The sequence below is a fragment of the Zonotrichia leucophrys genome, chromosome 4 (genome assembly GCF_028769735.1).
Source record: "Zonotrichia leucophrys gambelii isolate GWCS_2022_RI chromosome 4, RI_Zleu_2.0, whole genome shotgun sequence".
In the NCBI taxonomy this organism is placed as follows: domain Eukaryota; kingdom Metazoa; phylum Chordata; class Aves; order Passeriformes; family Passerellidae; genus Zonotrichia; species Zonotrichia leucophrys.
The window spans coordinates 20923468-20950294 of record NC_088173.1 but is presented as its reverse complement, the minus strand read 5'-3'; the positions used below and the strand labels follow the sequence as shown (position 1 = coordinate 20950294).

Sequence of the window (26827 nt, the reverse complement as noted above, 5' to 3'; positions counted from 1 at the left end):
GCCTGCAGAGATGTCACCTCCCTGTTTTCTAAGAAACATGATTCTCATAATGTAAGAAAATGCTTCTCCTGACAATCTGCTAGAGAAATGTATGCATAAGTACCTTTTTCAGTAATATAAACACAAAATATAATGATCACTATGACCATGGGAGCTAAATGCAGAGAAAAGCCTCTCTGAGCACTTGCTACTGGCTGTTGTGACTCTTCAAAAGCCAGGAGCCACACAAAGCCCACAAGACATGTGTACAACAAACAATAATGTCCATGAGTCCTTCAGCATGAGTCCTCTGTACTGATTATTCCTACTCAGCAGCTGCTAAGTTAGGAGTAGCTGAAGGTGACAGCAAAATCAAGTTGAAAGCCTCACAAAGAGAACCAATCCCCTGGTGAAGCCATGCTGGATGCCTCCAATCACCTCCCTGTCTTCCATGGGCATAAGCAGAGCTTCTAGAAGGATCTGTTCCATGACCTTCTCAGGCACAGAGAAGTAAAATGCATGCAATAGGATTTAACACTGAAGCCTCAGAAAGCAAATAAATGCTCCTCTTGAAGTTACTCAAATTCTATTGTGTTGCAATTTTTAAAAAAAAAAATCTTTAGAAACAAGAATACCAAGTTAATTTAGCTCCTAGATTTCACATGATGCCATGCAATAAAACTGTATCTTCCTGCTCTGGCATTGTTTCATTATAAACTAATTGAGACTACAGAATGGCACATGTCATTTTGAAACTCTTCCAATTATCTCTGGGGGGGAAAAAAAATTGAAAAAAAAATCAGATTAACTGGTTTTTTCTTCTTGTTTTTTGTGATACCAAATGTACAGTTTGACTAATTTATCTGGTTTGCTTTTCTGCCTATACAAATGAAATCATTTCCAGAAGCTCATTAGGAGTAATAGCACCTAATGTAATAGTAAAAGGAGGGAAGGGTCAGCCAAGGTAAATGGCCATACTAATCAGGGCAAAAAAAAAAAAAAAAAAAAAAGTGAAATTCAAATTCATCTATGTATGTCTATACTTGCCCACACAATTCATTATTTAACAACAATATTTAATAATTAGTGTGACTTGAGTAGATTGTGCACTTCATATACCTAAGTAGACACGGAATGCTGAGTCAAACTATCAGATCTGGTTGTTTTATTGAAAAATCACCAAGAATTATAACATTAATACAATTAATATGTTTCAAAACAAGCTTCTTTTTGGGAGACATTCAGACACACAAGGCAGATTTCACAATAAATGCTTGTCTTTCTCAGGAGCTCTGAATTTTATTCTGAACTTGGTGTAAACTGATGCTGTGAATAATTAATTTGAAGACTACTGCCTCTGTTCATTTGTCAGTAAAGCAAATAAAATGATGATGCCCAGCAAGATGAAGTACTTCAGGATTTCTTGGGGACAAGAGTACAGCTAAGTGACTATACACCTCACTCATTCAATGGAGGGCACTCCAAGATAGGTATGTTGCTCACAACCTTGGGATGAATTTCAAAGCTGACAAAGTTTCAAGCCAGACTTGTGCTAGAGCTTTAACTTACATAATTGTTATGCATAACAGCCCAGCTAAATTTATGAGTCAAGGTTATATTTCTTCCCTATATGTGAAAAATAGAAAGCAAATATAGTTTGAAGATATGTGGTCTTTTGTTTTCTTGACACACCAGGAATCAAACGGACAATGTAGTTTCAAAAAAGTGATTGTTGTAAACAAATAACAAATTTCAGCTACAAGTTTCTAGGCATGAATTTAATTGCAAGACTCAAACATCATGTGCAGGGAGTTACAAGATTATTTGCAAATCTCCTGGCAAATTTACTGCAGGGCCTTTCTGTGAATTGCTTGTGGTCCCTTTCCTATACATTATATCTCAACCTCATGAAGACACATGGTCATATCTAAAATAGATTACAGGTTATCTCTCACCATGGGGGGCATTAAGATTTCTGAATGGGATAAATTTTTCCCTTTCAGTTCCCCATAGCCCTCTATTTGTTGCCATCTTATTGCAATAGTTCCATACCTTCTTGGTGATTTCTCATGGGCATCTCCTCACAGCACTTAATCCTTCTTCTTCACAGCACAACCAACAAACTCCAACTCTCTTCTCCACGAGCTAACCCACTCTTTTGTGGCACTTGTCTCCTTATTGGACACAGCTGGGGCCTATTAAGGGCAGGGCTGTTCCTAATCTTTGGTGATTGGTACAGCTGCACCTCCTCAGGTGTGAGACTGCCTTCTGCACTATTCTCTTACAGTCTATCTCTCCACAATCTATTTCCATATATGTTGTTACTGGACAGCATTCTGCCAGCCATACAAATCAACTGTCTGTGATCCAAACACTGGGAAACACCTACGCATGAATGGGTTTTAAATATGGTTGGGGGCAGGATTTTTTGTAGGGGGAGGGATAAGAGTTTTGCCAAAGGTGGCTCCAGATTCAGCACTACATAATCACTTGTAACTTCCACTTGTATCACACCATGATACAATGCAGCAATTGTCAGTAACACTTTTGTACAGCTGCGAAAGACCATTCAATTGCCGAAATTCACAGTGACCCAGAAGAAAAATGAATTTTGGTGCAACTGCACAAGCACAGTAAGGTTGGAACCAGAACTGGCCTCAGCATGCAACAATCCACCACCACACACCAGCTTTTCTGCCCTGAAATATTGTAATAGAGGATGGAACTCAAAGTCAGGGACTGAACAAAGCCAATAAACTTTTATAGGGATGGTCCATAGACTAAGGGCATAATATCTGTATATATTTATATATATGTAGAGATAGAGAGATATAGATAGATAGATAGATAGATAGATAGATAGATAGATAGATAGATAGATAGACAGATAGATAGATAGATAGACAGATAGATAGATAATCTCAAATGACCAGAAAGATGATGGTGGTTAACTGGGATGTATTGGGAAGCGTGGGATATAGGCATGATGTAAATGGTTTGGAATAAGGAGTAGATACTGTCCTGGATTTGTCAAGGATAGAGTTCATTTTCTTCGTAGTTGCTGGTACAGTCTGTATTTTATATCTCATATGAGAAGAATATTGAGGACACACTGGTGTTTTAGTTGCTGCTAAGTAGTGTTTACTTCAGGTCAAGGACTTTTCAGTTTCCTGTGCTCTACCAGTGACTATGACATGCAAAAATAGTTCTGTACTCTAGACATATATAAGTGCCTATCATACTATTTCAGTTATGGCCACTTCAGTTAATGTTGTTTTAGTTGTTTCTTAACCCCAGTTTTCATTATTTTTCCCCCTCCTCTCATTCAAAAGCAAAAGGCAAGGTAGAGAAACTAGCATCTTGAAACCATAATTATATTTCCTCAGGAAATACTGTCACCAGTAGCTGCCTTTAGTTTGTTTAAAACTCAAGACAATTTGGATTACTAGAAAATGCAGAAATTATTTGGTTATTTCTGTACAGTTTTATGCAGAGGTACTTTATTTTTAAAATAATGGTGCTTTTCATTTTGCTTTAGCCCAAGCAGCAGAATTATGTTTCCCATGCATGCCATATTACGTGACAAATAATAAAGATCTGAATCCTCAAGAGCTGTAACTTGAAATACTGGCTTGAATGAATGCTGTCCCTAAGGAAAAGTAATGTTAAATCTTATTTCAAACAGCGAAGTGCCAGCTTATAAAAGCTGAAAGTCTGGCTGGAGAGCTTTTTGGAACAGACTTTCTGTTGCAATGTTTTGCCCTTCTGCCACCAGTGACAAACCACGAGCTTCTGGATTCCTGGCCCGGCCATGCAGGTTACAATTGGTATACTGAGGAATTCAGTATCGATGTGAATGCACCTGAGCTTGCAGCCTGGAAGGCCATATAACCAGCAAAAATAAACAACAAGCCACCAAACAAGCAACCTTTTACTTACCATGGCAGGAAATACATGCTGGAGACACAATTGCTCATGAGCACTACAACAGGGACTCTGGGGCAGGGAACATGGTTTTTCCAGAGTCCCTCCAAAACAGCTTCCAAGTCTCCGCAGCAGTGAGCAAGAGGACTCAGAGGCCCAGTTTGTGTGACGAGCATCAGAGTCTGATTTTCTAGAATATAATGTTATTTAATATAAAGACCTTCTGTGAGTTAAAATGAGTTCAAATTATTTCAAATTTGTTTTTATAAGTAAGTTCTTTTATTTTGTAAAGAAGCATCTTTTCCTACTTTTTATTCCAGAAACTTTTTGTTTTGGTTTGAGATTCATAATTTTAGAGGGAAGGGAACTAATGATTAATAACAACATCAAAGATCAGAGCCATAGCCTATTAGGCATATCATTTAGTACAGCTGTCTGGTAATACTGTGAAAGTGTTTATACTCAAATATAATTTCTTCTTATCCTGTTTTAAATACCAGAATACACAACATTTTTAAGTCCACTGAGGGTTTTTTTCCAAAGTAATTCTCAATATCCAAAGAGTACAGTACCCACCTTGCAAGAGATGTCATTACATTTGCTGTGGCAGGTCATAGCCAGTGGGAAAATTGCCTTTGGTGGATGGGTGCAGTTATACCACTTCAGAGCTACTCAAGAACTGCTCTGAACATGGAAGCAGAGTTTTACAGGACTTCATCACCATGATTCTGTGCCATTAAATTACACAGAGGTCACTGAAGGTCTTTGCCTTGAGACAATTTCAGTTTCACACAACAGAATTTCATTACACAGCAGTCACTATAGCACACAGTGATGGCTTTTACACTAATAACATTCAGTAATGATTTATATCACGCTAATTGTTAAGTCTGTGCTCCCAGTGTTTTTTACAATATAATCAATCATAATATGATATTTTTTTATTTTCTAAATATTATTAATAAGAAGCTTCTAATCGCCCATTTACATGATTGAGGCTCCTCTGCCAAAAGAAATGTTACTATTCAGTAGGGTATGATTTTTTTAAGGAACAAATGCACTATTGAATATGGGTTGAGGTACTTCTCAGTCTAAGTGGTTTTAGAGATTTTTTACAGTTTGCAGGGGATGAAATGATCCAAACTCTAGCAATTACATACACCAAAAGCTGAAAACAATCAAAGCTCATCTTTATTTTCCTCTTTTTCCTAAAGGTCAATTCCTTTAAATAGGCACTAATGAAATCATAGGACAAAAAATAGAAAACATTAAAGGGACTAAGGAGATAATCGGAATTATTAGGATTGTAGAAGGTTTACAAGGAGAAGTTATATTTATTTAATGAGGAAAGCTAGGCAATCAGCCAAAAAAGTCAAACCAAATTTAAAATAATGTAGTTTCAGATACAGGTATATAGCAGTAAGCTTGAACATGTTTATCTAGACTATGCCCAGATCATTCTTGCAGACTTGGTTTGAAACTCAGAAGTATGCAGAATATCTACAGAAGAAAACCCCAAAAACATTGTAGGAGAGGCAAAATGTGCTATGCTGCTGCAGAATTTATGGGGATTGCATGCTTTTAAACTGAATATATCAGAGAGGTAAATTCATGTACATTTAAATTTTGCATAACACTGCGACATGTTTTGCCAGCAGTAATGAGAGAGTCTATTCTGAGTTTGAAATAAACAGGAATTAAAAATTAGTATGAACAAAAAAAAAAAATCAGAAATTATTTGTAGCCTCGCCTGATTATTTGTAGGCACCTGACAACACAATATGCCTGCTAGAGGAGCTGAGGAAAACCTCCTGAGACCTGATGAAATCCCAGACAAGATTGAATTTCTGGAGTCAGCTCATCTAAAATATTACACAACATGTTCATGTAATAGCCTCAACTGCTGCAGCCACAGGGCCTGAAGATTGAAAAGGACAAGAAGGAAAGAGACCACTCAAATGAGACAGTTAGATTAAAAAATTATATGCTGTCACTCAAATTTTAATGAAAGCATTGAGATTTCAATCTTTTCACGTTTTTCTGTTTCACACAGTACCAGGATTTTTTTTTTAGGCTAACTTAGTAACCATCTTTGTATTGTCAGAGAATTTCATCCTTATTTTTCCATTCTTAGTGTATGCATAATGAAAACATCCTGACATATCAAGGACGGGTCTGATGAATTTACCAGAGATTACATTCAATTCACTATCGAAGAAAAAAGTTGCAATAAAGTCTCACAAGAATAAAATTGTGAATTTTGGTCGCAACTTCACAAATGGGTATATTTGAAAGGTTATAAGGAGGAATTCTTCAAATGGATGCCCAGAGAAATTAAACAAAAGTCTAGGCAGGGAAGAAAATTTTATTCTCTAAGCTTCAGGCATGTTGCCCAGACACAGCCACCCCACACTGAACTTTGGATCATTTTATCTGAGCATTAACCACTGGGCAAACCCCGGGCTCAAGGAAACTGTGGGTTCCAGAGAATCTCTTGAAAATTTTTGTGTATTGACACACTTGCATGCACCCTGACTGAAATAATTTGGTCCAGAAAAGTGTCTGCAAAACAGAGCATTTAATGGATCTAGTACAAAAGATTTTCTTTTCTTTACTGAAGCTGCCATGCTACAGCGTGTTATACTGCTACTCTCTAGGCCCATTTCTGGTTCTTTTCTCCAGAAATTTTTAAGGGTAGATACTTCTACAGTTGATATCTTGAAGCTGGAAACTTGCAGAGTATGCTACACAGTTCCCGTGTTAGCATGGACTTGCAAAAGGTGAAGCATTGTAAGAGAGCCCCCGCAAAATCTAAACAAATGAAGCAGCCAGAGCTCTCATTTCAAAAGGTTAAAAAGATGGATAAAAGAGGCTCTGTCAAAAAGACTAAGTGGTCTTCTGATGTTCTGATTAGCAGCAGGAATCCATTAGGAAGAGCTTAAGTGTAATTAGAATGGAGAGATTAAAAGAAATACAATAATAGAAGCATTCAGAAAAAACAGAAAGTGCAGAAATAGGCAACCTGCAACATAAGCAGAGGAGCATATAGTAGGTGTTTTTAGTAGTTTCTTGTGCAATATAGATTAGAAATTATTGTAAATCATGTAGGAAAGAGTGAGTTATATAAATAGGTACTTCTATCACACCTTTTCTTAGTTTGTCAGCAGAAAAATTAAGATATCAGTGCGAAATGCATCAGTATCAATGGCATAAGTAAACCCTAATCTACTGAATATAAGAAATGTAAAGAAGATTTCAGACAAATGCTAGAATGTCCGGAGCACAGGTTTTAAAACTTGACTTTATTTAAAGCTTTCTTGAGTAATTTAAGTTGAATTTGTAGAAATATTACCTCAGCCACTCCTGTTCACAGTCTGTAAACTGTGGGCATAAACAATGACATTGAATTGACAAGAATTTAATGTCAGAGCATAAGCCTGACTAAATTAAAAGCAAATGGCATTCTATTTATGAACTCAGGATACAGAAAATATTAAGGTCTGTCTTTAAACCAATGAATGCATCCTCAGATTTGCTGAAGCTCAGGCAGTCACCTAATTGTGACAACTATGAGCTCAATTGTCAGCTGAATTATTCTCCTAAAGGCTGATTTAAAAATAACACAGGTCATGTACAATTTTCAGTACTTTATAATTCTTACCCAATTTATTTATATTTAAACAAAACAGTTTCCTTCATATCATCATTACTTGAGAAGATCTGGCCTCTGCATATGTAGAAAGAGACTAGAATTACTAGGAATATATAATTAATGAGGAAGTTTGCAATAAATATACATTAAGTGGACCAGCTATATCCTTTATTCATTAAGATAATAGCACATGCAAAAGTCACCTATTTAAGAGATATTAGCTTAAAAAATACACTAAACAACTGCAAGCAGAACTGCAATTTTCTATTTCTACTCTACTGCTAGGTCTTATTGCTAACATGTAATATACTCAAGAAACTCTACATATGTCTCTCCACTAAAGCCCTACTACAAACGCACTCAGACTTTGGCAGATTGTGAGACTGACTGCCCACTGTCCCCTCACTGATACAGTTTTCCTTGCTCATTACTTGTTTTTTCTTGTTTCTAAATGCAGCTGTTAATTGCTTTAACCTTTAGCTGATTCCCTTGAACTCAGGAAATTTGTATTTTATTACAACTAAGCTAAACACAATTTTAAATTCCATTCTTATTAATGCAGTTATAACAGTGTAAATGAGATTTTTAAGAATATTCAGAAATCAGTCTAAGTCCTATGCCAATTGGTCCAATTCACGACATGGAAATGTCAGAATTTCTGAAAAACTGACGCATGCTATTGTCATTATAATGGAGCCTCCTTCTTAGAATTGTGTCTGCTGTATCCTAAGTACCATACTATAGTCACTGCTTTATATTATTTAACATAACATTTAGCAGTTACTAGAATTTAAAACAAATCAGTTCAAGGGTGAAAGAATTAAACTGTGTTTGATAAACTTACTTTATTTTGTTACTTTATTGTTTATTACTGAACATTGTAAGAAAGATTGTCACAGCCAGATATCCCTTTATTTTAATTAATACATTTGTAATAGCATGAGTAAAATTAATGCAAAAAATGCAAATTAAGATCCAGCTATTAACATGCCAAATTTAGATTCTTGTGTCTGTATCTACTGCCTCCCCCAACATGACTTAGGAGAACTTACACAGCAATTACTCCACAGAGCTGTCAAGACATTTTGCAAAAGATCCTCTGTAGATGGATTCAGTGAAGTACTAAAAAGCAAGGAGAATAGTTTCCAGATTACAAACTATTTAAAGAACAAGACCAGACTGGAAAGCAATGCACATTTATATGGAACACTTTTTGGTTTGTAGCTAGGTGATCAGATTAAATGCATCATCACCCTGAGGTCTCATTACAGTCAGTGGCAGAAGACCAGCTGAAAGGCCCTGGGAGCTGCCTATTAAATTTAAGTATCTACACAATCTGTGTTTCTTTCTTACACTTCCTATTAAAAACACACTGTGGGTGTCTTTCAGCTCCAACTTCTGCCCCAACCATGTCCTGCAGCTCAGAAGTGAAGCCAGTTGTACATCTGCTTCCCACCCAGCATTTCTCTGTGAAATGAAAGCTAGATGGAGACCACAGCAGTTTCTCTGTGGGATTTTGATGGGAGGGCCATACCTATTGACATTCCCAGGCATGCATGCTCCAAAGCCTCCAAGCTGTTCATCCAAATGAAGAAAGAATCTACAAGTTACTTTTTTCATCTTCCATTTGTATTCATGATTGGCCCCATAGTCAAATTGCTTTCACAGCCATTTTACCTTATTGCCTGACTTCCTTTGGCATCCCTCAGTTAAATGTGAGCTGCTGGTCCCCAGATTTGAACAGTATTAAGACAGAGCTATTCCCCAGTTTGCTGCTATGATTCCTGTGCTGTTTGACAGCATAACTCTAAACCTATTTACTTGAATGGACTATTTAAAATTCCATGCTCAGTTTCCTGTCTGTGACTGCTACATCCTAAATTATTATATTAAAATCCAAAATTGCTAATCCCACTGCCATCTGTAGCACTCGCGTAAATCTATGAAACAGTTTTACTGCAAGTGCACAAACAGCCAATGTTCCAATATAAGCTGAATGAAGACTTTGCTTTAGATAATCTCACTTTCCTTATATATATATTTAGTAAAAGATTTGTGGGCTTGCTGTTTAGGACAATCTTTAAAATTAATATGTTTCTTTATATAGTATACAATTCATCAGCATCTGAAGAGCAAGAAGTACTAAGAGCTAAAGATGGTGTCTCCTTTGAGCCTGGGATGCTGGAGCTGAACACTCACAAGAGCTTTTCCACAGGCCCTGGTGCAGGTGCTGATCTGCTTGGAGGTGCCACAGGAGCATTGCTGACAGAGATGAGGGGTTTTTCTGTTTTGGTGATGTCTGTGAGTTACACTCTCTGGTAACTTTAAATTTTGATTTTGGACATTCGAGAGGTTGCTTCCTTCCCTTAGCAAGGGAAAACCTGGTTTCCTCGCACAGGATGTTCACTTTGTTCCGTTTTCTTCAGCTCATCAAGGCACTTTCTTTGCATTGGCAAAATTGTGGAATTCCAGCTCTGGAATTTCTCCATCATAATGATCACCAGGTTCTTGGACTACTTCTACTTTTTCTTTTATCTCAACCTCACGGATAGCGCCAGCAGCCCCATTAATTTCAGCCACCAGCAGCCGCGGAACGCCCGCCGCGCCGGCCGCGCGCCCGCCCGGAGCGCTGAGGCTGCTGCACCGCGGCGCCGGAAGAAGGCTCGCTCGCCATGGTGCGTGTGCCGGGCAGGGGATGGCGATGGGGATAGGGTCGGGAACAGCGACAGTGATAGGAATAGGGGTTGGGGTAGGGGTGCGGCTCCCGCAGCCTGCGCTTATGGGGACGCGGTGTTCCTGGCCCCTTCATTGCCTCCGGAAGCGGCCCCACCGCGTCCTTGAGGAGGAGAGCCCGCTGGTGTGCTGGCCCTGTGGGCCGGTACTGGCGGTGAGCCCCCCGTACACATGAAAACTGCTGCGTTCCCACCCGGGGGTTCGCGTCCTTGTGGGCCGGTGCCGGCGGTGAGCCGACCCTGCACATAAAAACTGCTGCGTTTCATCCGGGGGGTTCGCGTCCTTTTGGGCCCCTGGCAGGCCGGGGCCAGGCGCGGTCCGCCTGTGGAGCAGGTGGGAGGTGCCGCGGCCTGAGAATTCCCGAGGTGTTCAAAGTGTGTCTTTAGCCTTTGGATGGATGTCTTTGACACCATCTTTTTTTTTTTTTTTTTTTTTTTTTTTTTTTTTTTGGCAGCCCTAAGCACTGATGTTATCATAGAGAATTGGATGTATTGCTATTAGAGACTACTAGTCTCCGTTTACTGATGGCCATTTATTGTGATGTAGGAAAGCCCCCTTGCTTTAAGGTGTTTCTTTTGGGTGCAGTTAACTAGCACATTATTTCATAAAGTCATTTGGTTCTGTTCAAACATTTTCTTACCAGAAAGTAGCATAACTTAGAGCAGTATTACCATACTCTGGAAATTTGTGAGCTGTATTCCCTCTCTGTGCAGTGTGAAGGGGTACAGAAGGGAAGCCTCTGGCTGCTCCCTGGTGTGAAGCATTCCAGTGATCTCTGGGGAGGAACAAGAAAATCGCTTTTATTACATTGTACAAATTACACGAGACTCTTGTCAGAAACCCAGATAAGAGCTTGAATGGGGACATTTTTCTGCAAAGGTACAGAGAGCTAATATTAGTTTCCTAGCTACAGAGTTCTACAAAGTAGGTATTCTGATAGTAGTCACTAGGTAAGATTTCTTACAGTATTTCCTGTGCTCCAGTGGTTTTGTTACAGCATGTACTGGCTTCAAGTAATTTTGTTATTGAAGTAGGTGAAATTGATAACATGTTACTGAAAGTTAAGGGCCTTCTTAGATATCAGTGCATGACCTTTTCACTCTTTACCATGGTGTATACTTCTTCCCTTTGATGTTTTACTCAGCCTTGTTAGTGCATAGTATCTTTGATGTCTTTTCAGCCAAAGTTAAGAAAACCTCAAGGAGGAAAGCAAGAGAAAAAAGTTATCCATCCCTACAGCAGAAAAGCTGCACAGCTTGCAAGGGAAGTACACAAGCAGGAAAAGAAAGAAAAGTAAGTTGACTGCAAAACCTCTGTACAGATCAAAGAATAACATCACCAATTATACTTTTTAATTGTGGTAGTGGACACGGACTGTTAGGCTGATATAACCACAAGAAGACAGAAGGGCCTGTATAACTTGATGCTGCTGCTGGGCCATGTGAAGTGACAGGTTTACATGCATTAAATCAGGTTGTACAAAGTGTGTAGTTCTGCTGCTTTACTTTGGGTGTTGTCCTTAGAAGTTAGATTTCTTGCCTTTGATAATCTGAATAGTATGATGCTGGTGATTTCACATGAAGGTGAGTCCCCTAGTTTGGTTTTACTTCAAGTTCAGTAAGGATCCTGCTTAGGGTCTAGCTGCTTCTGCTAAAATGCTGAGTTAATAGAAAAGAAAACCCAGAAACCTTCCTGCAGAAGGCAGACTTCTGAACAAAACTGTATAGTTAACTCCTCTTTAGTGGTTTTGTGCTGTTCCATGGAAAGTTTGTTTTTCTGCTTTTAAGCTTTACCTCCCCCTCCCACAGAGAGAAAAGACAGCTGGTGAAGGCTGGCCTTTAAATTACATTGTCTCAGCTTGCTTGTTGTTATGCATAAATATGTTTATTTAGGAAGTTACTAAAGCCAGCTTAAAGCATTTTCAGTCTAAGTATAGTAAAGCAGTACATAAACTAGATAATGCTGTATAAATTGTAGTGTCTGGATGGACCATGTGAGCTGAGCCCAAATACTCATTTGTCTGAAGCTGTTAAATTGGAAGCTCCTGGTCCAGAGACTGTGCAGTTTTATTGTTGGGATTGATGCACAACCTTATCCACAGCAGTTGCACTGTTGCTTTCCCTAGAAGGAGGGCCTTTGCTGCCAGAGTGGGGTCATGTAGCCTCCAGCAGGGCTGCTGCAAGTGTTCACAAGCAGCAGATGTTGATTGGGCAGATTCTTAATGTGAGAGAGGTTTTTCCTGCTGTTTTGTATTTTTTTCTGTGCTCTCTTACTATTGATAGTAATTTTTTATCGCAGATTATTTTCCTACTGCTAAATTGACCACTTTGTCCCTTAGCTCTCTCACCTTGTGTCATAAAAACCTCTCACAGTTCTTAGTCACAAAAGATGACTTCATCTTACTTGATTCTTAGTGCTTGCATTTGTGACTTCACCATACAGAAAAACATGCACAAGAAAACTCAGTGAAGGAGCAATACTTACTAGTTATTCATTGTGACATGGTACACTCAAAGCTTTTAGTGACAGTCTGGTGTGGTTACCCTGATATGGACAACAGTGCTGATGTTTCCTCTTGGAGTGCTACTTTTTCTTCCTCCTTCCTCTTGCAGCAGCAAAACGTTCAAAGGCCCTGCTGAAACTGAGATAGTCAATACCCACTGCTTTCCCCTCATCCATCCAGGCAGTTGTTTCATCACAGAAGGCTATCAGGTTGGTCAAACATGACTTACCTTTAGTAAATCCATGCTGACTACTCCTGATCACCTCCCTGTCACGCATGTGGATAGAGATGGCCTCCAGAATGAGTTGCTCTGTTGCCTTTGCAGTGATTTGGGTGGGGCTGACTGGCCAGTGGTTCCCTGAGTTCTTCTTGCCATCTTGGAAGACCAGGGTGACATTTGTTTTCTTCCAGTCCTGAGGTTCCTCTCCTCATCTCCACAACCTTTCAAAGATAATTGGGAGTGGTTTAGCTGTGGTGTCTGCCAGCTTCCTTGGCACTCATGGATGCATCCCTCAGGGCCCATGGCAAAGTCTTCCCCTCTGACATTCCTTAGCCCTGGTCAGAGATTCCTGAGGGCTGCTCTTGGCAGTGAAGGCCCATGCAAAGAAGGCATTTGGTATTTTTGCCTCATCTCTCCTCTGTTGCCAGGGTGCCCCTCAGTTCAGTAAGAGCCCTATGTTGGCTTTAGTTTTCCTTCGGTCACTGATGTGTTTGAAGAAGCCCTATCCTTGCTATTTCAATCTAGGCTGATTGTAAAAAATGTAACTTCTCATTTTGCATAGGGAAACCATTCTACCAAGAATAGTGTGTCAGTTTTCACCATTCACAGCATATTGTGATAGTAAAATGATCTTATGTTTTGTGTCTTTATATCTTATAAATAGGATTTCTACATCTTACACTTCTGGGGCCTGAACAGTTAACGAACATTCTGTACTTTGTAGATAGATCACTTTTGTTGTGGTGTTCTACAAATCAGTTGCACTAAAAACATCCTCCAATTCTTTATGTTCTATTTTCTGTGTTGTCTTGGCTTAAAGAGCAATTTAATTTGAAAGACATGAAAATGATTTTTTTCCCCCTTAGTTTTTAAAAAACTTATTAAGGCTTCCAATTTCTTTTGAATCTCTATTTTTACTATCAGCTTGGTAAATTCTCAGGATTTTTTTTTAAATATTGGGAATTAAACATGTGTTGAACTTTTTTGTTGTAATTACTTAGCTTTCTGTTTCTGTAATATAATGGTGAGGCTTGGATTCATTTTGCATAGCTCTGAAAAAGACAGGACAAATTTCTGATGCTGTGAATGGAGGAAAGCTTTCCACTCCTACACTCTTGGGAAAAAGAAATAGCTCACACCAGTTTTATACTTCTACATTGCTTCTGCAGGTCTATTAAATATCTTTAAACAATTTTCCAAATTGCTTCTATTGAATGACAGCCCTGTTCTCTGGTGGAAGGTTAGTACATCATTTGGAGGTAAATAGAAGCTGCCTTGTAATCTCTATAGAATTTTCTTCCTTAGTCCCGTCTACAAATCTGGCATTTTTTTGACCTTGCTTGTTATTGTGTAGAAGTTGTCTGAAGTATGAATAGGACACAAAACTAGAAATGAAATTCTCAATGTGATCTCACTAGGTCTGAGTAAAGAGGATAATTGCTCTGTACAGGCTAGTGCACTTCTGCAGAATGGAAAAACTGGATTAGAGTACTCAGTGAATGTAGGAAGTCCATAGAGGTCATCTGTACTACTTTATTAAGCTGTAGATTTCCTTGCCAGAGGATGCTTTAATTGTGGCTGGCTAAATTTGTGCAGTAAGATCTTTTTGAACATACATACATTTTATCTGTTGATTATTATTTAACACAAAGGCGTATGGTGTAGGAATGTAGGAAACCTTTGAATGGTATGTTACGGGAGGGTGAGAATATCTTTCATAGAAGTCAATGTTTTTGGGTTTGTGTGGTTTATTTTGCTTGTTTTGCTCAGGTTTTGTTGGTTTTTTTCCCTTTGGTGCTTGTCTGGAGACAATTCAGGACTAGAGACAGTTTAGGCTTCTATTTGCTTATTAACTTTCCTATAGGATGGAGGGAAGGAAGTAACTACTGTGACTGTTCCTGTTTATGTTATACAGAAAGGAAAACTGCATTAAGTTGTGAGATGCATATTGCAGTATCTTTTGCCCAAATGAGATAGTAAAAAAGGGTAGACATTTTCCACAAGGAATTTGAATATTTTAAATGCAGCACTGGGAAAAATGAGGGAGAAATTCTGCATTAAGTTGCAGAAGTCTTTTGCAGGCTCCATTGTCCACTCTTCACTGCAAGCATTCGTAACAAAACATGACAGCAGTTATAAGTTTACTCTCCAGAAACTGTGACTGCACTACAAAAGACCAATCTTAACCATAATAAGAGGAGACAAACCAATTGCTTTTAGAAAATTGGCTACAATCTTAAATCATCTTGTTCACTTCAATTACACTTTTTTTCTTGCCTGCATCCGTCTCCTCTCAGTTGTCTTCAAGGTCTAATGAGCAACAACAACTTGCAGTGTACTACTACCAGTTTATTCTCTTAATCTACATGTGAATTCTTATTCCTTTAGGCAGCTTGTTTGCTCTGTTAAATAATTACATGGATGTTTTTTATGAGACAGCAATAGCTGCTTCACTGGCAGTAGTAGAACACTGACTTTTCTACACTTTAGGAAACCTGACCATAGTGAGAAATTAATGAAACTTCTGTAGTAGTGATGTACTAACACCAGTCATGTTTTCCTGCAACTGCAGAAATACCTGTCTGGTTTTGGTAGCTACAGCTAATGTAGCTGTGCTTTTTTTTTTTCCTGTTGTTTTCCCTCCTGAGTCAAAATAGACCCTTTCTATTGTGCACGCATGATAAATTTCTTAGTAGTCAGTGCATTTTCATTACAGATAAGCCAGTCTGACATGCTCTGAAACATGACATTTAAGGAGTTTTTACAGTACTGGGGTGTGAAGCGACCCTTTGGGAGTAAGCAATCTTAAAATGTTTCCTGGTATAACTCTGGGTGTGCTTTTTCTGAGGTTTTCCCCTGTCTAACCTCCTAATCTCTCTTGACCCACTGTGCTTCTACTTGTATTGCTTATGGCAGTGATGCTTTGTGACATACTGTTGCAGAGTCTTCATGAAGACCTGACAGACTCTTAGGCTTTTAAAATTATTTATTTTGAAAAGCCTGTCTTTTTTTTCAGAGCCATAGATGGCATTTGTATTTGTGGATATTATCAGGGAAAAATACTGAGTACGTAATCTGATTTGGAAAATACTTATTCATTGTTAGTATTTAGATAAGAACAGTTGAATACAATATCTGAGATAAAGAGCTGCTAAAGGAACATGTAGAATTTACTTTTAAAGTACTTAGTAAACATCAAGAAAACTACTAATCATTCTTACTAATAATCATTGCCTAAGCAGAGGATTTCTGGAAGGTGGGTAAAGATGAAAATCATCAAGAAACAACAGCCTGCCACAAGACTGTGTCCCTGGCCTTACCTCTCCTTCCTGAGCAAAAGTTATTACTCATTGTGTAAAGGGAGAGGAGAGGAAGTTTCTTTGACTCACCCGATTTGATTAGCCTCCCTGCTAATGCTATTGTCTTCTAGCAGTCACTGAGGTGAGGTTTTTATAAAAAGTGCAATAAGGCAACATCCAAGCTGATCATTCATTATTTCTCATACTGAAATTACTTGTGTGCACCAGGAGACTGAAGGTTTTTCATCCAGAAGAAAATGCTGGTTCTGTACTTCGCTGCTTTGATAAATAAATGATTTAGTGGCCCTTAGCAGGTGCAGGTGGCAGTTTGAAGTGTTTTAGAATGCAGATGTGTGAAATGATCCTGTTTAGGCAGCTTTCCTAGATGCCATCGTCATTTTCTCCATTTTTTCTGGCAAAGCTCTGCAGACAGGCTCATCTGGCAGCATTGCCTTGCAGGGCTCCCAGCAGGGATTGATGGTGTGGAGTTCCACTAAGGGAAGTGTGTCCTTTTCTTGGGTGCTGTTACCATCCAAAGCTCCCTGCTGTAAGTCCTCTGAGATAAAAGCCTGCCCAGCTTTTATTGATGGCTTCTTCTACACATGCTGGGGTAGCCATAGAAGTAAAAATTTCTTTAATGTATTTGTGTGTTGTCTCCTTATCGTACAAGTTTCATACCTTCTCGGTGTTCTTGTGGGCTGTTCCTCAGAGCACTGACTCTTTCCTCTTCACAAAGCAGCCAACTGACTCCACTTCCCTTCTCAACCAACCACCCCACTCTTTTATAGCACTTCTCACTGGTTACAGGTGTGGCCTGTTAAAGTCAGGCCTGATCCTAATCTTTGATAATTGGCCCAGCTGCAACTCCTTTCTACACTATCTTTATTTTCTTATATTCTATCCCACTACATTAGTGAATTCTTAGCAGTTCAAGCATGCTGCACATTTGCTTGTACATGGCTTTTAGGGAGTCTTCAGAGGATGAAATATTTCTTGAAAAATCGAATAGTTATTTAATAATGTAGGTTTGTGGACAAGTGACACAAGTATGTTTGTCTCTGGAAAAGTAAGGGTTTATCTTTTGATCCCAGTTTTTGTGGTAGATGATAGACTTCTGTTAGCTCTTACTTCAGTTAGCTCTAAAATGCTCATTAAATTTTACAGAATAAAAGGAATTTAATAAAAGAGATCAATAGCTTTGAACTGTGATGAATTTTAGCATTATTTGTTATTTGTCAATTATAGCCTTTATGATTTACTTAATCCATTACCAATTTTTCTATTTAATAATAATAATAATAAGTCAATTTTATCAGATGTCCTTGAATATACACTGAATATTCATGGCTAGGATATATTTTCCAGTGAAAAATTTCATACTTACCCCAATAATGTCTTGTTTTCCTTTCTGGATAACAACATCCTTTGATGCAGATTGAATCTGACACCTTCAGGACAAAAGAGTATGAGGCTTGGGATTTCCTGCTAGAGAACTTCTCTTTTTTGATAACTCCTAATTAGGATGGAAATTTATCCCAAATAGCACTGTATACCCACATCTCATAGAGAACAGAAGGTTTTTGAGTATCCTGCCAGAGATTCAAGTGGACTTAAAAGTCCTGTGAGACAGAGTTGGGGAGTTCTTTAATAAAGTTGTTAATTTTGCTTTCTTAACATATTAACTTACTGTTCACTAAGCACAAACTGTAATTATTACAAGCTTTAAGGTAACAGAATGATATATTTCACATTGCATGCTGGATTTGCAAGAATGCTGTGCAGTGAAATCTCCCAACTCATTAAACATACCACAAGAATATCAGAAATACTTCAGGAAATTGTGACAATCCAGCTCTTTGGTATAATTCCTTTTGTTGTGCTCTGAGAAAAATGTTGCATCTTTTTTTCTTCCAAGAAACTTTTTAGCTTAACAGGTAAACTGGACAAATTTCAGCTAGTAGTTTTACCAGAAAGTAGATCTTTTGGATGAAACATAAAAAGCTTTACATTATTTGGAATTTGTCAAATATTTCTATTTGAATTTATACCTTGACTTTCATTGGGACTGAAAAAACCCTCTACTTTTTGAGAATAGAATTAAAGTCATTGTTTATATGGTGCTCATTCCTGGCTAACACATCTGTTTTTTCTCTGCTAGGTTGAAGACTGACAAAGCTTTGCGTTTAAGTATTATTGGTAAGCAGAAACTTCTATTACGAGTACAGTTTTCAGTTTCTTAGTACAGATTCTAAGTTCTGTCAGGTTTTTAGACATCCAGTTAGAGCTTCTTTTTCTATAATCTGATTCTGCAATCTTCAAATAGACTTGGTTGAAATACTGAAATACCTGACATGTCCACTTAATATATACAGGATTGAATTTGGGGCTGAGCATAGCTAATCTTTAGTCAGTGTACACAACAGCAGGGCAGTATAGACCAAAGGAGTGTTTTGTACATCTGTACACATATTTTTTGTATTTGGTCTCCAAGCTGTTTATAATTGCTTGTAAAAGAAGATGATATATGTAGCTTAAAAGACACATTGTGTTAGTAAGTAAATTCAAAACTTTGAGACACATCCTGGAATATTTTTCTCTTCCATATGATTGATCCTGCAGCTTTTCAATTTAATCTGTTTAAAAACAGATATGACAACCAGAACTCTTACTCAGCCACTGTGTTGTTTTTTTTCCCCCTTTCTAAGTTTCCTTCCTAAGTAATTGATACAGTGATATTTTAGTTAGTTTCTCGTAAAACAAAGCCTAAATTTTTTCTTTTCATGGAAGGGAGGTATAAAATAATTCTGAAATGATGTGGAAATGTTTCTGTTACAGCTGCCTTCATACTTGATACCCACAATATCAGAGTCTGTGATACCATTCAAAATCTTGAAAAATGGCGGCGGGGGGGGGGCATTTAAAAACTTTGAGAAACTGTAATGTGTGTTGATGCTACAGTGGTGGTATAACCATTAATATTCAGTTTATTCTTGTAGGAGAAAAACTGCAATGGTTTCAAAGTCACCTTGATCCCAGTAAAATCGAGTACACAAAGAAGGAAGCTGGTGAACTAATTGAAAAGTAAGACTGGTGTTTAAAACAAGATTAAAAAGCTTGACTTGTCTTTAAAAATAATGTGATGATAACTCAGAGGAGGACTTTTATATTGCTAATTATAATATCAAGTAGATGATTTTGTGGCCAGTGACAAATACTGAGTGACGTCTATAGTCATATTAGAATTATTCAAATAAGTGTTGTTGTAGTTTCTTTTTTTTTTAAATTATTTAAGTATATCCCTAGTTTTTTAGTGTGTGGTGGACTTTAAATTATTTGGACAGTAGTAATCGCGTGCACTTGCTTGTTGGGTTATTCTGTGACACCTGAACACACAAATTTCATACTACTTACTCCTTGAGTCTCCAATAAATAAAAGAAATTAGAAAATAAATACAATTAGTAAAATAATTTATCAGACTAATTCTGTTTTGCAATTTTTTTTGAATGACTGCACCTAGCTTTTATGCATTTTACTTCTTTCAGTTATATGTGTCGATTCAATGCTGAACTGGAGCAGATTGAATTACAAAACAGTATTAAAGGCAGACAAGGAAGACAGCATGGTTCACGGGAAACTGTCATCAAGCAGACAATCGAACGTGAAAGACAACTCTATGAGGGCTATGGAATGGGTATGTAAAAGTATCAGAAAGAATTCAGTCCTCACACCTGCTCACAAGGCCAGAATCTAAGCAAACTTTCTAAGCATTGTCCTTATTTTTCTCTTTAAAGAAATTACCTAAATGCTAGGTGCTTGTGCCTTGCAGAGTTATTTGGAAGGATGGCCACTGTGAAGAAAAGGAGAAAAACAGATGGTGGAGATCTGACTCTCATATTCTACTTCTGCCTTTCTTTGTGCATCTCTGCTAGTACTGTCTTTTCAGGGCAGGCATATATAACCTGTTTTTTAAACTTCTAATGCACCTGCCTTGAATTCTGTACAGCAGCTGGTTCGACCTTCCTTAGATGGCTGGAACTAGGCTGAAGGGAAGCAGCAATAGTTTGGTGAAATAAAAAAGAAAAAGAGATCATAAAAGTGCAAAAAGCAAAGAGTTGTTTGGGGATAGTCAAGATAAGCAGTGAAGTGTTTGTATTTTGCCAGTAATGTACAGGTTGAAGCTGAGTGGTAAACTTGGCTTTAATACTAAATTATTATCCAGACATAATTGATCCTTCTAATAGTAAAATATGTTGTGGAAAACATGAAAAGTCGACCTTATTCTGTAGTTAGGATTCAAAGCAAAGCAAGGTTTGGGTTGTGTGTCATATTCCCTGGTCAGCTGTCCCAGCTGTGTTCCCTCCCAGCTCCTTGTGCACCCTCAGCCTCCTCACTGGTGGGCTGGGGTGAGGAGCAGAAAGAGTCTTATCTGTGCAAGCCCAGCTCAGGAATAATGAAAACACCTTGTTTTCATCAACACCATTTCCAGCTAATCTAAAATGCGGCCCTGTGCTAACTACTGTGAAAAAAATTAACTCCACCCCAGCCAAAATCAGCACACCCTGCTAATGTATTCTACAAATCAAGAAAATTAATGACTTTAAAATTTTGCCAGTGCAGCTGGCAGAGGAATTTATGAATATCTGTATGACTTCATGCATCATCTTTGATGTGTTAGAAGGAGAGGGAAAAAGTAATAGGAAAATAGATTTTGTGATTGTCATCAAAGAGCTTAATTGTAGAATGTGTTATTTTTGTTTTTTGCTTTTAAATTTTAGTTCTTTTTGTCCTTACTGCTTTGTGGAAAGCTGACAGAAAAAAGCAGTAAGGCAAGAGAAAAAGATGTCAAATACACAAGCACAACATAAAAATCGTGAAGAAGCTAGAAATATTGTAGGCAAAATTTGAGGTTATTAGAGAATTAGTAAGTAAAGCATTCACAGAGCACAGTGCAACTTCACATATTAAATACACTTTCAAATCATTCATTATTTGTTATCACAGCTGCTGCAGGTTTTGCTCTCTGTCTAGGACAGTGTTCATTCAGAGAAAATAGTCGCTGCTAAGTACTATAGCAACTAAATACTGTAATTAGAGATTGGGCATAAATGGAAATCAGCTGAAAACAGTGCTTTTATTCCTCTAGCTCATTATTAATCCTAGAAGCTTTAGTGAGTGGAGCTTTATAACTGACTTAGATTTGTTGGGTTTTTTCCCCCACGTTCTTGAACTCAGTGATTTCTTGTATGCATGTGCATTTGCTATGAAGAGACTGCACAGTATATATTCTTTTCATTTAGGGAAGTCTACTGAACTTTGATGCAGTCTATTTATATCATAGAATCAATTAAGTTGGAAAAGACTTCCAAGATCATTAAATCCAACCTTTGACCAAACACTACCATGTCAACTATACCATAGCACTAAATGTCACATCCAGTCATTTCTTGAACACTTCCCGGGTTGCTGATTCCTCCATCACTTCCTTGGGCAGCTCATTCCTATGCTTAACCACCCTTTAAGGGAAAAAACATCTGTCCTGACATCCAACATGAACCCTTCCTGGGTGTAGCTTGAAAGGTTCATCCAACATGAACCTTTCCTTTTGTCCTGTCAAGGAAATATGTAAACGAAAAACTAGCCCTTTACAAAATGTAGGAATTTGTTTAAAGAAGTGGTAGACATCCCGAAATATAGTAAATTTTAGTCTTTTTTTAAACAAACAGTAGCTATACAGGGAACATTATCAGTGATGTTGTTGAGGCTTAGCAGCTCCTTGTTACTTACTCCTTAAATACATCTATAGTAGTTTTACTGCAGTTTTCTTCCTCTTGTTTTAATTTTTGTGTATTTGGATTTCTGTTTAATCTGGTATTACATGTTTATGGCAAAGCTATTGAAAGGCAATGCTAGATACTTATTTATTTATTTGTAACCCAGAGTTAGTATGCTTTCAGAGGAAAAGCATCATAATTATTTCATTCTAACACCATCCATTTTTGATAATTTGCTTCTAATTACCTTACATGTTCTCTCAGATGCATAATACTAATCTTGGGGGAAAGTGGCTTTTAAAACTAGATACACTAGTTTTATTAATTAGTTCTGCAGGCTTCACATTACAGGGAAATCAATTTAATTCAGATGAAGGCTGTATCATTTCCATTTATCTCCTAATGTAACTTCTGTACTATTCATTAGCTGCTGTTTTCTGTAGTGATCATTATTGTATAACTGAATTAATTTTTTGCCTAAAGAGCACCTACAGTTTCCTTCTTTTTAACAGGCTGTCTGTTCATCCTCAAAAAAAAGAAAAGCAAAACTATCTGAAAGGGTCAGAAACATTAAAAAATGTTTGCTTACCATCTTTCACTGCGGTTTTGCTAAACACATAAATTGTTGAATACTTTGTCTTAGAAATGCCAGACAGTCATATACTCCCTAAAATACTGTCTTCATTTCTTTCCCACTAACTCTTGTTCTATATTTCTTTCTTACATTTTTTTCTGTCTTTAGTTCAGAAAAACATGCTCCTATGATTAACATTTTAAAGCAAATTAAGGAGTTCACAAGCAGCAGCAAAAACCATGACATTGGTGCATGCTAAGGAGATGCAGCTGAGTTAGACAAGTGTTACTAATCCAGCATAATTTAGAAAATCAGTTACTGTGCAGTATATAATCATTTATACACACAGCTCTATTCTTAATCTTGCAGCTCAGTAGTTTTTATTGTGTAACATACTGTAAACACATATGTAACCATGGCTTAAAAATTTTCCAACTGCCAAAGCAGTAAAGATGAATTCAGTGCCAAATCTTGGTTTGTCACAGAATTTCGTCTTCAGAGCGCCTGCTTTCTCATGATGTTGGTGAGCCCTGAATGATAGGCTAGATAAAACTGTTAGAATATTCTCTTTGGAAAAGGTCTGCATAACTTAAACCACTTATTTTTTTAAAAAAAAAAGGAAAACAAATGAAAGGACTTAAGTTGAAAGTCTTGTCATATAGTCTTGGTTTATCTGACAAGAACACTGAAATGTATGTTGAATCAGTGCTTTTAGCAAAGATAAAAATACAAATCTCAGCATGGTGCCACTTCTCCCAGACTCACTGTTTACATCAATACATGCCCTACTAGGGGCAAATGGAGTAGCACTGATTGTTCCTTGTAAAATACCTGGGAGAAGGGAAGAACTTCTTGCCCTTGTAGGAGCTGGGATGTTCCAGTGTTTGGTATTGTGCTACCGTGAGTGCAGTTCAGAAAAGCACTAGGTAAATGTTTCGTTGTGTTGGCTTGCTCAGCTGTGAGCAGTATCACCTCATCTGTTTACTGAAGAACAGTCTGAAGAGATCAGTGTAATTGTTATTAAAACATTTCACATATATTATTGTTCTTCAGCTGCTAACTTCATCACCAAGTGTGAAAGGAAGGAATAGTTTTCTGAATAGTAAGGACTGTCTGGCCACCAAGATAAATGGCACAGGTATAATCATCCTATGTTTTGTAGTAGCAAAACCATCCATAGTGCTGCATTGATAGAATGATTCTATTTATTACTCTAAAACTTGAGGAAATTGATCGATGAACAAAAGTAAAACTGTTTGCTCAAGGACAATATAAAATGCGCTGAAATGTCACAATTTTAAGAGCTAAAATAAAGTGGATTTAATGTTAGAGAAGTAGAAAACATCTGTCTTGTTGAGAAGCCCTGCTGGCAGTGAAATCTGTACAATTCATAGACAGTAATGAGGTGTTTTATACTGTGGGAAGATGTCAAGGCTCCTAAGGTATAAATCTCTATAAATTAGTGGTGATGTTGAACACAGGCTGCTTGTAACACTGCAGGACTGACCAAGAAAAGAATGACACAGAAGGGGAGGCAAAAGAGCTTTGGCATCCTATGTAAAAATCTGCCTAAATTTATAAATTACACTTTAGTAGGAAGATTTTGGCTATTCCAGAAGGAAAAAAGCAAAATGATCAGTTCCACATGTCTCAATACAAAATATTTCCCTTCCTTTTTGCTAGCAAAGGTAATACAGATATGTATTATTGTTTTAGTTATTTGTATTATTATTTTTATTGGGTTTTTTATTTGTATATATGTATGGCAGGTTTCTTTTAGAACAGTTTGGTTGCAGTGGAAGGGAGGTGTGTAGCCATTTTGGTTAGAGGCCATTTAGCTCACATTTCTTCCTTTGAAATGAAACTCACTTGAATAATGTAACACATCTAACAGAATTTAATTTCTTTCCTATTAGAAATCCCAGACATTATGAACAGAAAGCATCTGAAATTTTTCAGGTAGGTTTTTTATTATCACTAATAATCCGTTTATGCAAAATACTGTTTCTGAAGTTCACCTGTTGTACGTCTTATTTAATAAAAAAAGGAACTTACACAAAACTGCTAAGGAATTTGTCATTTGAAAGAGCAGAGTAGGTATGGCACTGCTATTTTGTAATTTCTTAGTTGTTACAAGCTGAACACCTGTGCCAGTTATTAATTAGAATATTGGAAGATTTAGACTTGACAGTTAGAAGGCCATTTCTCTAAATTAAGTAAATTAACTTTTTTTCTCAATGTTCTTAGGTAATGTTTGACCTAAAATTCTGACTTCAGCTGTTCACAGTAGTGTTGGTATGTGTGTATATACTAGTTGAAAATCTTAAATGAATTTACAATTTGCATCCAGTTAAAAGATCTGGGAGCTGTGAAACTTGCTGCTGGCTCATCTGGGCCAGCATGTTGGTATGTCCTGGTAGTAGATTGAGTGAGCATTTTTGCTGACAGCTCTATCAAGTGAAATACTTTAAAGGAAGAACAAAAAAAAAACAACTTAGGAATGCTTATGTTACAAGGACTACTATATCACTGACTTGCAGGGATGTTATGTAGCCAGAAGTCATATTTACAGGATGTTGGAATAAAGCCAGAAATTTCAAAGGGAGACTGCTGTATTTATAAATATGCAATTGGCTTCTTAAACAGGGACATCAGGTAGAAGTATTGTTGTATTGCCTTGGTAAAGGAAAAACATATCTTATAATTGGCATATACTGTCTTTGCCCTTGAGAAAAATTATCCATGAAGTGCACTTACTATAATCAAGAAAGCATTCCATTAAGTGAGTCCTGGGTTTGACTTATGTTTAAAACAACCCGTTCTCCTTCATGCAGCCTTTTGCAATAATACACTCACCATGTGATTTAATGTTTACTAACCTTTTGTGTTCTCTTGAAGTCAGACATACTACAAGTTAACATTTACCATAAATCACCAGGGACTTATGTACATGTGAGGTCACATATGCAGATCAAGCCTCCAGATGAAGAAACTCTTCTGACCTCTTTTTCTGTTGCTTACCAGACTGCAAATCGAATGAGACAAACCTAAAAGCAGGTGGCCAAAAGTGACTGAGGGTAGAATTAATCTGTGGGAATAAAGTGAATCATATATTTTTGTTTCAGAATATCACATCTGAAAGTACTTATTGCTTCACAGAGAAATTACAGCTTCTGTAGTGTACAAAATCAGGTGAAATTTTTGTTGCTCATTCATACCACTGTGGAACAGAGGATAACTTAGAAAAACAGCCTCACTTGAGTTAGCATCTTCTGAGGAAATGTGAATTAACTCTGCCATTCCTTCCTTTCTGTTGGTAACTGGTTTTCATTACTTATTTTTTCTCTTTAAGAGAATGGGATGGTGATCTGAGGAAACTGCCAAACATTAAAATGAAAAAGCTCTCTGCTAGGGATGCTGCCTGCAGTCACCCCGAGGTGACAGATGCAGAAGCAAAAGAAGACTTGAAGGAAGAAGAAGAGGTGGGCCCTGATGAACACCAGTTGATCCAAGAGCTGAAATAGTGAAAAGAATTTTAAGAAATCTATTTAAATTTTCACTGGAAACAAAAATAAAATTTAACTATATTTCTAAAGGCTTTTTTAGTTGCTTTTTTATTATCTGTTTTCCTACAGTGAAGAGTAAACAATGTTACTGGGTAAGGCTTTATATTACTGGATAAATTTTTTTACTATAAATAAATACTTATAACCTTAATCATGTAAGTTTATGTCTTGAAATCCCCCAACTAGCCAAGTACCTCTTCTGTCTAGGTTCAGACTGGAATACTTGGTGGTCAGAAATCGTTACCTTTTTGTGGTAATTGCAATAATCTGTTAAACATGAGGAACCTCTTCTCTTTGTACCTTTTCTTTGAGAATCTCTGTCAGGATCATAGAGATCTGGAAATGCTTCAATAAGATATTGAGTATTTTATGTTTTGTCAAGAGAATTTTAAAGAGTTACTGTCCTCAGCAATCTGTATTGCAGAATTCAGATAAAAAGCCAAAGTCCCTGCAGTCTGTATTTAAATATATCTTAATCCATATTTTTTTCTCTAACCCTTTTGTTGAGAGTTGAATTGAAGCCACTCAGGACTTTTCAACAGTCGGCTTGCTTTATGAAGCAACTCTTTAGATGCTTTTAAATGTGTCTTTCGGGAAAGTTCTTA

The 26827-nt window shown here is 37.4% G+C and overlaps 1 protein-coding gene and 1 long non-coding RNA gene across 5 annotated transcripts; one reads left to right on the top strand and one right to left on the bottom strand.

Annotated features, from left to right (window-relative positions):
- Window positions 1-10142: 10142 nt before the first annotated feature.
- TMA16 (translation machinery associated 16 homolog) lies at window positions 10143-26251 on the top strand. 3 transcript variants are annotated; one of them, XM_064710742.1, is made up of 7 exons: window positions 10143-10230; window positions 11469-11581; window positions 18469-18506; window positions 19307-19391; window positions 19854-20002; window positions 24573-24615; window positions 26009-26251. In XM_064710742.1, the coding sequence occupies exons 1-7, from the start codon at window positions 10228-10230 to the stop codon at window positions 26178-26180; spliced, it is 603 nt and encodes a 200-aa protein (XP_064566812.1). In that variant the 5' UTR covers window positions 10143-10227; the 3' UTR covers window positions 26181-26251. The 3 variants fall into 3 exon arrangements, with proteins under 3 accessions (XP_064566812.1, XP_064566809.1, XP_064566811.1); XM_064710739.1 differs by lacking the exon at window positions 10143-10230 and adding an exon at window positions 10311-10442; XM_064710741.1 differs by lacking the exon at window positions 10143-10230 and adding an exon at window positions 10445-10516.
- Window positions 10406-17078, bottom strand: LOC135446638 (uncharacterized). 2 transcript variants are annotated; one of them, XR_010439853.1, is made up of 4 exons: window positions 16401-17078; window positions 13021-13232; window positions 12773-12920; window positions 10406-11063 (listed from the first exon to the last, which is right to left on the bottom strand). It is a non-coding gene; the product is annotated as an uncharacterized LOC135446638 (long non-coding RNA). The 2 variants fall into 2 exon arrangements; XR_010439852.1 differs by lacking the exon at window positions 10406-11063 and having other exon boundaries at window positions 11577-12920; window positions 16401-17077.
- Window positions 26252-26827: the final 576 nt, after the last annotated feature.